Genomic DNA, 13916 nt, shown 5'->3' with positions numbered 1-13916 from the left:
CTTACATAACACATGTATTCTACTTTGAACGTTTTGATTTCAGTGAATGTTATATAGTAAATTAAGAGAATTCTGTTCCTGGTGGGGTCCATGTCTTTTGCCCACAGTTTAGGCTAAATCCTGATGTCATTTCTGCCCTTTACTTTATACTCATATACCTCTTACTTCAGTTCCCCTTTAACACCATGGTCTGATTTCAAAGGAATTAATGAAGAGATCTCAAATGTTCTCATTCACCTCCGCCAGGTTTGTACAGTTTACTACGGGTTCTGAAATTACCCCTTTACCCCTAAAACAGTAAGTTATGCGGAATCTGTTAATTCTGGGCCTGCTGTCTGTAGACAGATGCAGTGGGGTAGCTAAGGAGCTATGTGCCCCAGTGCAAGTTTTACACTGCCCCCCAAGCAGTTTATACATAACAATTGCTACGGTGCATCTAAAAACCTGCCAAGGACAACAACAGTGTCAGAGCCCAAGAAGGGGATGGGGAACAGTTTGTTTTTGGTACTAGTATCTATAGAAGTTACTAGCTGATGCCCGGCATTGCCCGGATATGTATTTGGCTGGTGTTTGGCTCCACCCACTTTTTCTAACCCTAACACACAATTACTCAATTACCAAGTTTGTAAGCAAATAATTTGCATTGAAATGAAACAAATCTGATTGGCTGTTTTTGGCTCCACCCCCTTTTATGAATTTGAATCCCAGTCACCCAATGACCAACTGTACCAGGTTTGAGGCTTGTGCCATTAACATTGCAAGACTGGCAGCAATTAAATATTCCCCTTGAAAATAAGTAGGTAAATTTTGATTGGCTTTTGTAGGCTCCACCCACTTTTCAGAATATTAATCCCAGTCACCTAGTGACCAACTGTGCAAAGTTTGAGAATCCTGCCATTAACAGTGTAAGAATGGCTGCAGTTTACATTTTCCCAGTGAAATTTGTATTTGTCTCCGACCACTTTTTGGTTATGGGGATAAAAAGTGTCCTATATGTTATTACAGGTAATGTACTATGTGTGTGCCAAATTTCATGCAAATCCGCCATTGTTGCGTGATTGAGTAACAAACATCCAAACTTTCGCATTTATAATATTAGTGAGATTATTACCAGCACAGGACCAACAGAGAGCCAATACTGTGGTTGAAGGAGGGCCCCTCTGACCTAAGGGCCCTGGTGCATCTGCATCCCCTATTGCTACGCCACTGGACAGATGGCTGCATGGACTCTAAAGCACTGCATAATATGCTGACACTGTGTAGATAGTAGATATCCATTATATGAAAGATTAATTTTTTTTTTTTTTCCCCATTAATGGCACCTTACTCTGTGTATTGCAGATGGTATTCTTTGGGTACATGGTGTTCAGCATCCTTCTGGGACTCCTGGCTGACCGCTATGGACGTCTGAAGGTGAGAACTATGGAGATAGTAGAACAATGGAGCTGTGACATCTAATCTGTCCTCTAATGCTAGCCCGGTCAATGAGATACTAATAAATCAAATGTCATAACTTATGCAGAATTGTGCAGCATGAAAATAGATCGATGAAACACAGCAGCTGTACATTAATAGTCACTGGATAGTGTACTGGTTAAGGGCTCTGCCTCTGACAGATGAGAACAGGGTTCGAATCTCGGCTTTTCCTGTTCAGTAAGCCAGCAACTTGCCAGTCTTACCAGGTTACCTTTGGCAAGACTCTCTAAGGCCTCTTGCACACTACATGCGATTCCACCCTAGTGGCAGCAACTCTGGTGCTTTGAATCCGCTAGGAGAAAATGGCGATGTAAATGTTTTGTGCCTTGTCTTATTTGGTTAACTTTGAAGCTGTAAATATTTGCATAATCATCATAAAATTTGCATTAAATCTGCATCAACTTGGAATTGTTTGCATTTCACAGACTATGTGTACTACCATGCTTGCAAATCATTAGAATTGGAGTGTCCAGGTGATTTCAGACCTGCAGAGCAGGCTGCAAACTAAGATGGAAAGATAATTTTAATTGCAGTAAATTGCAATATAACTTGTGTAGCACTAATATGTCAATGTCTTATCATAGATGAGATTTCACTTTATGATGCCTGGCCGTAAGATAGAGGGGTCGAATCGATTATTCCTGACAGGTACAATATAATTTCTGATTGTTTTTCTGATCACTTCTATGCAAAATCGATCAGAAAAATTATTGGAAATCAGATTGGACATGTCAGAAATAATCAATTAGATCCGTCTACCAATCTTGGTGTGTACCGAGCAAAAAGTTATTCAGCAATGTTCACACTGAATAATTTTAGTCCCAAAATATAATTCTGGCAACATTCTGCGATTGCTGTACAGACACTGTTCTATGGAGAGGAAAGCTAGTACAGTGAGTAAGAGTTGCCTCACTGCTGGCACTACAACAGAATAAACAGAGTTTCATCGGTTGTATCCCTTCACTATAATCACACAGAGGATGAAACTTCCTTCACAGGACACCCCAGAGCATGGCTGGGGATGCCCACAAGCTGGTATATTCTGTGTGACTTCTGGGGGAGACAGAATAGGAGGAGCAGAGTGAAGAGATTTTGGGGAAATGATAATTTGCTGAAAATGTCAGACTGCAAGTGAAATAGTAAAGTGGACCTGTCTTCTCTTTTGGTTGATGTACTACCTAGGGGGATGATAAGAGCTATTCTAACATGTGTTGTTCATTTCATAAAATAGCAATGCTGGTAACAATGACTGCTTCTCTTTATATGCTCTTTTCTTTTCTCATTTCAGATTCTGGTCATCTCCTTCATATGGGGGGCATACTTCTCACTGCTTACCTCCTTCTCCCCCAACTATATCTGGTTTGTCTTCCTGCGGTGTATGGTGGGATGTGGCGTCTCTGGACACGCTCAGGGGTATGGGGGAATTATGTAACTTCCTGTATTTTCTTGGATTTGTAAAGAATGCAACTGGAAAGGAACACTCCAAGATTGCCAGACATGCTCAAAAAAGTAAGATAGGCCAAATTAGAGCAAGATGGTGATCTCTCCATTAAAGCCCTGAAGAGATAATTTTATTTTATTACTTAGCTTGCCAGACTTACCTTTAACTAATATGCTACATTGTGTGTGACTCAGCCCTTAAAGGGACTCAGAGATGGGACTCAGATACGAATAACATAATAGATTTATACATACCTGGGGCTTCCTCCAGCCCCATTTATATGAATCGCGCTCACGCCGCCATCCTCCGCCTCTATCGCTGGTACCGGGTCCCGTAACTTCCACCGGACGCGACCAGTTTTCCGCATGCGTAGGGACTCCCTACGTCTCGCTGGCCCCTGCTTTATGCAAGCGCCTGCACAGTACAGAGGGAGTGCACAGTGCACCGCCTGACAGGACACGGTACCGGCTATTGAGAATGAGAAGGCTGAGGATGGCAGTGTGGGAGCGATCCCTGCGGATGGGGCTGGAGGAAGGCCCAGGTATGTATAAATGTATTATGTTGTTCATCTCTGAGTCTCTTTAAAGCAGGGAAAGACCCTTCAACTGTTTATATGAGCAACGGTGGTGTACCTCACAGCACCGGGTGTAGGCATGGCTGAAGGTGCCACTGTGGTGCTCAGTCACTGTGTTCTTTCACCTGCGACCTTTTTTCATAGTTTGGGTAACATTCAGCAAAATAGCAGCAGGAAGTGCAGGGAACTGTACTACTAGATGTAGCACCCTCCCCCTTCCTGTCCCTTGGGCATAGGGTTGCCAGGTGTCCGGTTTTAGACCGGACAGTCCGGTTTTTGGCCGCTGTGTCCTGTCCAAAAAGGCATGTTAAACCGGACAATTAAGATGTCCGGTTTTATGCCTTTTGCCACTTGCCGCCACCCGTCCGCCAGCGCTGCGCGACCGCTGATTCGCTGCCTGGCTGTCAGTCAAAGGCACAGCCAGCCAGCTTACGCGGCGTAAGTTACGCCAGCTTAAGTACCGCCCCCGAGCCCGCGCTTCCCGACGTTGCTACGGCAACGCCAACGCTGCGTTGCCAACGCACGCATGACGTGCGTCACTCACGTCATTTGCAATGCGATTCTGCATCTGCGAAGGAAGCAAGGTAAGGTCAGGAGTCTGGAGATATGGTGAGTGAGTGACCCATAATTCTCTGGTTGTATTTCCACTCTTTGTGTGCATTGGCTCCGCTCTATCTCCCCTCCGTATAGTCCAGGCGTGACTTTCAATCTCATTCAATCTCGCCTGAGCCCGCTGCTTACTATACTTTACACTTGAATTCATACTATTGTACAACGCAATTTATACTGTTATACTGTTATATTTGTTATATTTGCTCAAAATGTGTACATACATGTATGCGCAGATTTATATTTTAACTTTATGCCTATGTATGTCCACTTTATTGTTCTCAATAAAAAATTTTGGTGGGAAAAAAAAAAAAATTTTTTTTAAACTTCCCGCAAGAAATCGACCACTTCACTGTGCAAAAACGCCATAAATACATTGCATTATTTGCATAGTTTTCCAGTTTTGTAATAGTTTTCTGCTCTGTCTCTTATTATGTGCATTTACTGGTGAAAAGCGGTCTCTTATTATGTGCATTTACTGGTGAAAAGTGGTCTCTTATGTGCATGTACTGGTGAGGACAGTTAGTGACATGGCTATGTACTCTGTAATGTGCTGCAGAAGATGTCAGTGCGATATAAATACTGTAAAAAAACATTTTTTAAAAAGCCCATTGCTTAGCCCCACTCTACATAAAAGTGCGCTTCTGACTCCGCCCCTAACTCCACCCCCTGTCCGGTTTTCTCCATCAGCCGACCTGGCAACCCTACTTGGGCAATGTGTCTCCTTGCTCTATACACAAAGCATGCAGTGAGTGAATGTGCAGAGCAGCAGGGTGAGTACAAAGAATGATTGCTCTGCTGCAGCTGGGACATTAGCAGGGAGAGGTGGCAGGATATGTTTAGTTCATACACATACAATTCAATCTGGACTCGACCCCCTTCTGTGATAAATTTCAGCTTTTTTATTTGCTTTTCAACAGCGGTTATACAGCAACAAGAAAGCACAATGTTTCAGGCTGTCTGCCCTTTCTCAAGTGCTCACTAGTCTAACCTACTCATATAGAGCAATCCATACACCCCCACACCAACTAATTGGGGGGCGGGCACCTATATCTTGCAACGTGGTAACCCTATCTGAGCTCAGGACAAGCTACCATCATTATAGGAAGCACTTCAAACTAAAATCTTTGTTCAGGCCATTGGGGGAGAGCGTGCCCAAACTGTCAATCCACCATGCCTCACGGCTGAGCAAGGCATTACGAAATTCCATGCCTTAATGGTGCTGAACCACCTCCAGCACCTGCTACCGTAATTGACTCACAGAGTGACCACACTCTATGAAATGCCTTGCAAGGGGATATTCCCTCTTTTTACCCTCTTTCTCCTCTCTCTTCTTCAAGGAAACAGGATTGCGTATATTGCTTTTACGCAATATATGTTTAGTGCTTCAGTTCAGAAGTTGCCTCTCATTAGTAGCCATGTGCAATATCTACTGTAATGCCAGAGTGCCCTAGACTATTGATTATTTATCCTGGTCATAGTAATTCATCAATAATGCAGGGCAGTCTGCTGTTGCAGAAGCCAGTGATACAGCCGACTTCTGTAGTGAGCAGAGACACAAGCTCCAGGCAATTTAGATTAGCTTGATTTCCGGTAATCTTATCTCTTTTCCCAGCTCCTCCTCCCACCCTGTTGTCTTCCTCCATGACCCTTTCCTCTATTCAGGTTTTAGTGGCTTCTTTTAACAGCATGTCCCTGCTAAACAGCACTAGTGATGTCTGCAGTCCTGGTGAAAGGTCTTCCTGCTATTTCTCCTCTCCCACCAGGCTCTCTGTCTTGTGCCTCTACCTCTTTATCCCCCCCCCCCTCCTTCTCCTCTTATGCATCCCATCTTTGGTATGCCCCCCTTTTCTGACTTTCCTCAGAGGAGCTCACAATCTAATCATTCCATAGTCATAGTCTAGTGTCCTACCATATTATTAATGTGTATTTATATAGCACTGACATCTTCTGCAGAACTATATAGAGTACAGAGTTTCATAATGTTTAGCTCCGTGCACATCTTGACGACTCCTTTTCCCCCCAAATCCCCCCCAAATCCCCCAAAATTTGTAGTGACATGCTCTGCGCCGTAACCGGTCAACCATCCCATCAAAAAAAATTAGGTTTTTTGTGGGGGGTGTCTGTAAATCATCAGCACCGGGTGTCAAATTTCCTATGAAATCAGTGTTAAAGAGGAACTCCAGTAAAAATAATGTAATAAAAAAAGTGCTTCATTTTTACAATAATTATGTATAAATGATTGTCAGTGTTTGCCCATTGTAAAATATTATAAATCCCTGATTTACATTCTGACATTTATTACATGGTGACATTTTTACTGTTGGCAGGTGATGTAGCTGCTGCATGTTTTTTTGGCAGTTGGAAAAAGCTATTTCCCACAATGCAGCAAGGGTCACAGACAGGAAACTGCCAAGAGTACGTACTCAGAATTTCTTTGTGGGAGGGGTTTCACCACAATATCAGTCATACAGCGCCCCCTGATGGTCTGTTTGTGAAAAGGAATAGATTTCTCATGTAAAAGGGGGTATCAGCTACTGATTGGGATAAAGTTCAATTCTTGGTCGGAGTTTCTCTTTAAGGTATCTGCCGAGGTGAACCCATTTCCATCCATACCTGAATCGCAGGTTGTGTGGGAATCTGTCCTCATAATCAGGTCTGGTTGGGGACAGGAGTTGTGATGACTCAGGTTGCCCCCGTAAGTCAGTAACAACATAAAAAAAAAATGTGCATATTCTTTTCTCTTTACAGACTTATAATAAAAACAGAATTTTTGCCAAAGAAGTTTCGGGGATACATGCTTCCACTATCGCAGGTAACACACCCAAAGTGATGTCCTCAGAGATAATGCAAGAGACACAAAATAATGTACAGAATATAAAGGTTATATTTACAACTTAGGCTGGCTTCACACTGTGCCAAAGTGCTACTGAGAAGGTGGTATTTACATAGTTACATAGTTATTTGGGTTGAAAAAAGACTTACGTCCATCGAGTTCAACCAGTCCCTGGATCAACATCACTGGGCATTACCTAGTAATTGTAGCCATGGATGTCTTTCAACGCAAGGAAAGCATCTAAGCCCCCTTTAAATGCAGGTATATAATTTGTCATAACTACTTCCTGTGGCAATGCATTCCACATCTTAATCATTCTCACTGTAAAGAACCCTTTCCTAAATAAATGGCTGAAACGTTTTTCCTCCATGTGGAGGGACAAAAAGCTCATCTGCCAATCTTTCATATTGGCCTTTGATGTGTTTATAAATGTTAATTAGATCCCTTTTAAGGGGTCTTTTCTCTACCCTAGACTAAATAAACCCAGTTTATCTAACCTTTCTTGGTAAGCAAGACCTTCCATCCCTCATATCAATTTTGTAGCTCGTCTCTGCACCTGCTCTAAAATTGCAATATTTTTCCTGTAATGTGGTGCCCAGAACTGAATTCCATATTCCAGATGTGGTCTTACTAGAGATTTAAACAGAGGCAATATTATGCTAGCATCTCGAGTTTTTATTTCCTTTAATGCATCCCAAAATATTATTAGCTTCAGCTATAGCAGCTTTGCAATAAATACAATTTTTTAACTTGTTGTCGATGAGTACTCCTAAGTCCTTCTCCAAGTTTGATGTCCCCAATTGTATTCCATTTATTTTGTAAGGTGCTATACCATTGGTACGACCAAAATGCATGTCTTTACATTTTTTAACATTGAATTTCATCTGCCATTTATGTGCCCATGTAGCCATCCTATCCAGATCCTGTTGCAATATGTCACTATCTTCCTGAGAGTTGATGATTCTGCACAATTTTGTATCATCTGCAAGAATAGCAACATTGCTTTCTACTGCATCTACTAGGTCATTAATAAATAAATTGAAGAGCGCTGGACCCAGTACAGACCCCTGTGGGACCCCACTGCTAACAGTCACCCATTTTGAGTATGATCCATTGACCACAACTCTTTGTTTTCTGTCCATTAGCCAGTTCCCTATTCATGCACACAGACTCTTCCCCAGTCCTTGCATCCTCAACTTTTGCACCAGACTTTTGTGGGGAACAGTGTCGAAGGCCTTAGCAAGGTTCAAGTATATCACATCTACAGCATTCCCAATATCCATATTAGCTTTCACTGCCTCATGAAAGCTGAGCATGTTAGTCAAACAGGACCTGTCTTTAGTAAACCCATGCTGATGCTGAGAAATAAGATTATTTTCTACTATAAAATCATGTATGTTATCTCTTAGTAACCCCTCAAATAGTTTGCATACAACTGATGTTAAGCTTACTGGTCTATAATTTCCTGGATCTGATTTTTTGCCCTTCTTAAATAATGGGCTGTACGCCAATCTACTGGGACTCTGCCCGTTGAAAGAGAGTCACAAAATATAAGATAAAGGGGTTTATCTATAACTGAACTTAATTTCCTTAGGACCCGAGGATGTATGCCATCCGGGATAGGTGCCTTGTCTATTTTTAATTTATTTAGTCTTGCCTTCACTTCTTCCTGCGTTAAGTATTTAATATTACAATTAGACTCTTCTGCATCTGTAATTTGCAACAGTGATGTTTCCCTTGTGAAGACAGAAGAAAGCATTTAGTAACTTTGCCTTACCTTGGTCATCCACCATTGAGTGCCCCCCTCATCCTTTAGGAGTCCAATACAGTCAATCTTTCTTTTTTTAGAGTTGATGTACTTGTAAAACTTCTTTGAGTTAGATTTGATATCCCTAATGATTTGATTTTCAGCTTTAATCTTTGCCAGCCTAATTTTTTACAACTTTTATTGCACTCCTTATAATTGCTTAATGCAGCCTCTGTCCCCTCCTGTTTTAGGACCTTATAGGCATTCTTTTTCCACTTCATTTTATCTCTAACCTTTCTATTCATCCATAGAGGCCTTTTTTTATTCCTATATGTTTTGTTTCCATATGGGATATACATACTACAATATTGATTGAGAATAAGTTTAAAAGCTTGCCATTTCCCTTCAGTGTCCTTCCCTTGTAGTACATTATCCCAGTTCACCAAACTTAGTGCCTGCCTAATTTGAGTGAACTTTGCTTTTCTAAAATTCATAGTTTTAGTGGTCCCGCTGCCCCGTGGCCTATCAGTCACCAGATCAAACATTATCATGTTGTGATCACTATTTTCCAAATGTTCTTGAACCTGCACATTTGATACATTATCTGGTCTATTAGAAATTATCAAATCCAGTAACGCATTCCCCCTAGTTGGTTCTGTTACCATTTGAGTCAGGTAACTGGTAAAATCTGCTGCTTTTACCAGTATTGGTAGCCTCAATACTACCAGTCAATGTCTGGAAAGTTGAAGTCACCCATAACTATGACCTCATTTTTACTTGCAGCTTTTTAAATCTGCTGTAGTAACTGCAGTTCTGCAGCTTCATGAATATGAATATATGTTGGCCTGTAGCATACCCCAATAAGCAATTGGCAACCTTTATTTCCACCATGAATATTTACCCAAACGGACTCCACATCTTCTCAATCTTCATCCATCTCATCGTTCAGGACAGCTGTAAAAGAGTTCTTAACAAAGAGAAAAACTCCTCCACCTTTTTTCCCTGTTCCATCCTTCCTAAACACATTGTATTCCTCTAAATTCACTATCCAGTCATGACTTTCATCCATTCAGGTCTCTGTTATTCCCACAATGTCATAGCCTTTGTCAATCAGAATGAACTCCAGTTCGACCATTTTATTTGCAAGGCTCCTAGCATTGGTTATCATGCACTTTATATTTTTATGCACTAAATATTTTAACACCACATTTTCCAATTTTGGTTACATGAATTGGGCTACTTGAAGTTTTACCAACCTCCTTACTCTTTACACTGTCCCCTCCCCCCATAATGTTAAGCTCCCACTGTCTTTTTACCTCATCTTGTCTACATATTGACATTTTACCCTCCCGCCTCCCCCCAAATCCTAGTTTAAAATCTCCTCCAACCGTTTAGCCATCTTCTCCCCCAATGCAGCTGCACCCTCCCCATTAAGGTGCAGCCCATCCCTGCTGTAGAACCTGTAGCCGACTGCAAAGTCTGCCCAGTTCTCCAGGAACCCAAACCCCTCCTTCCTACACCAATTTGTTAACCATTTATTTAACTCCCTAAGCTCCCTCTGTCTCTCAGATGTAGCGCGTGGCACTGGCAGTATTTCAGAAAACACTACCTTGGAGGTCCTTGTTTGAAGTTTATCGCCAAGTACCTGAAAATCATTTTTGGGGACCTTCCATCTCCCACTAACTTTGTCATTGGTGCCAATGTGTACCATGACAGCCGGGTCTTCTCCAGCCCCACCAAACAATCTGTCAATTTGGCACCAAGCTCTCTAAGCACGAGCGCAGGGGTGCTAGTGTGCTGAGAGGCAGCTGTAACCGGTTTGCAGTCCCATGCTTACCATCCTGGAGCTGTACTGACATCACCATCAAGGGAGCATAGAAAGCTACCCATCCAGCACTCTAAATTCCAAGGGTGACGTCCGTGTGGCTCCAGGATGGTGAGTGTGGGCATACTGAGCAGTGGAAAAGGGGAGAGGTAATTGCCAGGCCAGACAGGGCAATCAGCACACTTGATGTGCAATTTGGCGGGTGAACCTGTGTTCGCATTGGAATTTGTGAGTTTGGCTAAAGTGAGGATAAAGTTTAAGGCACAAGAGCGTCTGCACCTACTGGGTCCCAAGCTGTAAATCCCACCCTGGTTACTATTTCCATTTAAATGTGTACATTTTAATCTACTAGTTTCTGTTTTGGTTTTGTTATTGGCTTTTTGTCCATTGATATCTGCATTGCAATGCGTTCCAGTTGTAATAGATTGGAGATGAACGTTTTTCTGACAACATCCTTTACTTGGCGTGGATAGTTTTGTTGTGGATTGAAGAGGTCAGTGAGAATGGTAGTGTGTTGTTGAAGCTGGGGGGTTTTGTGAGAGTTTTGCCATGTGCAGAGATATTTATGATTAGGATGAGCCTTGTTATGGAACTCTGGGAACTCCTGTGCCATAGTTATTAAACTGGAGTGAGGTTTTTATATTTTTCTGGTGTTATGCTAGAATGAATTTGGCTCTGTGATTTTGCAGGGTTTGTTATGTGTAGCGGAGACCTCTGTTTGGTTCTTGTGTTTTTATTGCTAGGAAGCTAAAAGCAGAAATCCAGGTTGCATATTAATATTTCTCCTCTATTTAGACACAATCTACCGGTATATCATTTTTTCCAAACTCAGGATTCTGCTGATCCAGTTATGTACGATTGGCTTCATTGTTTCACTCTTTATTGGGTCCTTAGTTTGCACCATAGTTTGATTTGCTCATCACGCTTTCATTCTTAAACAAAAAGAGTAATATAATATTATCAAAGTGAGTGATTGTTAAGTTAGGTCAACAGTTGCTCCATTCATGCTGGCTCTCATACACTATCCCTCCTAACTTCTGTTTAATAGGTACCTTTGTCCCCCCTTCCTGCTTCTCATATCTTACAATCTTGTCTTTCCTGTTCTCTTAGTATATTATTATTTCTGGAGTTCACCCTATTTATTGGTGGTTATGATTAGTGATCTAGTCAAGTTTCCATTTCTGCAATTGGTCTCAAATCTCTCCATCTCCATAAAGCTGGACAGACGGGCTATCCATTCTGAGTGATCCTTCCAGTTCTTTGCGATTAGGCTTCTATCAACTATGGCTGCGGAAACTTCTGTATCTCTTATAATACATAAGTGGTCCAACATTTCTTAGGGTTACAAATTTTCAGTTCCAATATTCTTTGCAAGTGAAAATATCGATAGTAATTAACCACTTCAAGACCTCAGGCTTACAACCACCTAGTGACCAGGCCATTTTTCATAACATAGAGCTGTGTTAGCGTGCTGCACAGCCCTACAACTCAGCACACAAATGAATTTCACCTCCTTTTAATGTCCTTATTAGGACATTCTGCCAGAGGTTTTTTTTTTATTTTTTATTTTTATTTTTTTTGAAAAGAAGGGAGGCTTTTCCCTCCCTCCTTCCTCCCTCCCCCCTGTGCCATCCTAAATTGCCATAGGATGGCGATCGGCACTGGTCCCCACCTCTCATAGGCATCAGCCTATGAGAGGCCACGCAGTACGAGCCGCTCTGAAGGACAGCCCAGTGCTGTACAAATGTAAACAAAGGGGAATTCTTTCCCCTTTCGGCTCTAAACAGTTTGCTAGCCGCGATCGCGGAGCTCCGTGAACCTCCGTGAAAGCTGTGGGTGCCCTTCATTGCAAGGAAATCATCCAAGCCCTCTTTAAATGCAGATATAGAATTTGCCATAACTACTTCCTGAGGTAAGATGTTCCAGATTTTAACCACTTTCACTGTGAAGGACCCCTTTTTTAAATAAATGGCAAAAACGTTTCCCTCCACCTCGCAAATCATGTCCCATTGTCCGTCGTACAACCCTAAGCTTTTGTATTGCCCTCTGATATACTCATACATGTTAATCAGGTCACCGCTCAGTCGCCTTTTTTCCAAGCTTAATAAGCCCAGTTTGTCCAACCTTTCTTGGTAAGCGAGACCTCCTATCCCTCTGATTAATTAAGTTGCCCGTCTTTGTACCTCTTCCAGAAGGTCAATGTCTTTTCTATAGTGTGTTGCCCAAAACTGTATTCCATACTCCAGATGTGGCCTCACAAGTGATTTATACAGAGGGAGGAATATACTAGCATCTCGAGACATTATTTCCCTTTTTATGCATCCCAGAATTTTATGTGCTTTAGCTATCGCTGCTTGGCATTGTATATGATTACCTAACTTGTTATCGACCAGTATTCCTAAGTCCTTCTCCAAGTGAGATGTTCCCAGCAGTATGCCATTTATTTTATTGATGATCTACCATAGTGCAAGGTGCATGACTTTACATTTATCAACATTAAATTTCATTTGCCACGTGCCTGCCCATATGGCCATGTTGTCAAGGTCCTGTTGTCACCATCAGTCTTAAGCCCCATCTACACGATACGATTCTTTGTGCGATTCGATTACTATTCTATTTAAGATCTAATTAAATCCGACATGTCTGATCGGGATTCGATTCACTGCAATTCGATTTGCCATTGTTTTGCAATGGCAAATCAAATTGAATTGAATCCCGATCGGACATGTTGGATTTAATCGGATCGTAAATAGAATCGTAATTGAATCGCACAAAGAATCGTATCGTGTAGATTGGGCTTTAGTGTTGAGAATTCTGTATAATTTTGTATCATCAGCAAAGATGGATCCATTACTCTGCATTCCGTCTACTAGATCATTAACCTCCCTGGCGGTATGATTATTTCCAGATTCTTTTTAAAAAAGTGATGCAATTATTTTACAAGCTTTCAGACCCTAAAAATCATACCACTTGATAGATCTGTGGCAGCCCTGCACATTCCACACCTCCGATGGATCCAACTCGGGATCCAACAGAGCTGCGGATTTCCGTCCCGAGCCTGACTTGGGGTTACCGCTAGGGAGGTTAATAAATACATTGAAAAGGATAATAATAATAGGAGAATAGGACCAAGTACTGACCCCTGTGGTCTTCTAACAATTTCCCATTTTGAGTATGCTCCGTTTACCACCACTCTTTGCCTTCTATCCCTTAACCAATTCTCTATCCACCTACACAAATTTTCTCCTAGTCCCTGTATCCTCAGCTTCTGTACCAGGCTATTGTGGGGAGCAGTATCAAAAGCCTTTGCAAAGTCCAAGTACACTACACCTATAGCTTTCCCAAGATCTACATTTTCATTCACCACTTCATAAAAGCTGAGCATGTTGGTAAGACAGGACCTGTCTT

The 13916-nt window shown here is 41.9% G+C and overlaps 1 protein-coding gene across 3 annotated transcripts in view; it reads left to right on the top strand.

Annotated features, from left to right (window-relative positions):
* Positions 1–13916, top strand: part of LOC137561590 (putative transporter SVOPL) — a 116508-nt gene that overhangs the window by 25315 nt on the left and 77277 nt on the right. For all 3 annotated transcript variants that reach the window (XM_068272899.1, XM_068272898.1, XM_068272900.1), the window contains exons 4-6: positions 1342–1413; positions 2765–2889; positions 6852–6915. In XM_068272899.1, coding sequence (XP_068129000.1) covers positions 1342–1413; positions 2765–2889; positions 6852–6915 — 261 coding nt within the window. The remainder of the gene's footprint in view (positions 1–1341; positions 1414–2764; positions 2890–6851; positions 6916–13916) is intronic.

This window comes from Hyperolius riggenbachi, chromosome 3 (assembly GCF_040937935.1).
Source record: "Hyperolius riggenbachi isolate aHypRig1 chromosome 3, aHypRig1.pri, whole genome shotgun sequence".
Taxonomy (NCBI): Eukaryota; Metazoa; Chordata; class Amphibia; order Anura; family Hyperoliidae; genus Hyperolius; species Hyperolius riggenbachi.
The sequence above is the reverse complement of the archived record's forward strand: the minus strand, read 5'-3'. Positions and strand labels throughout refer to the sequence as shown.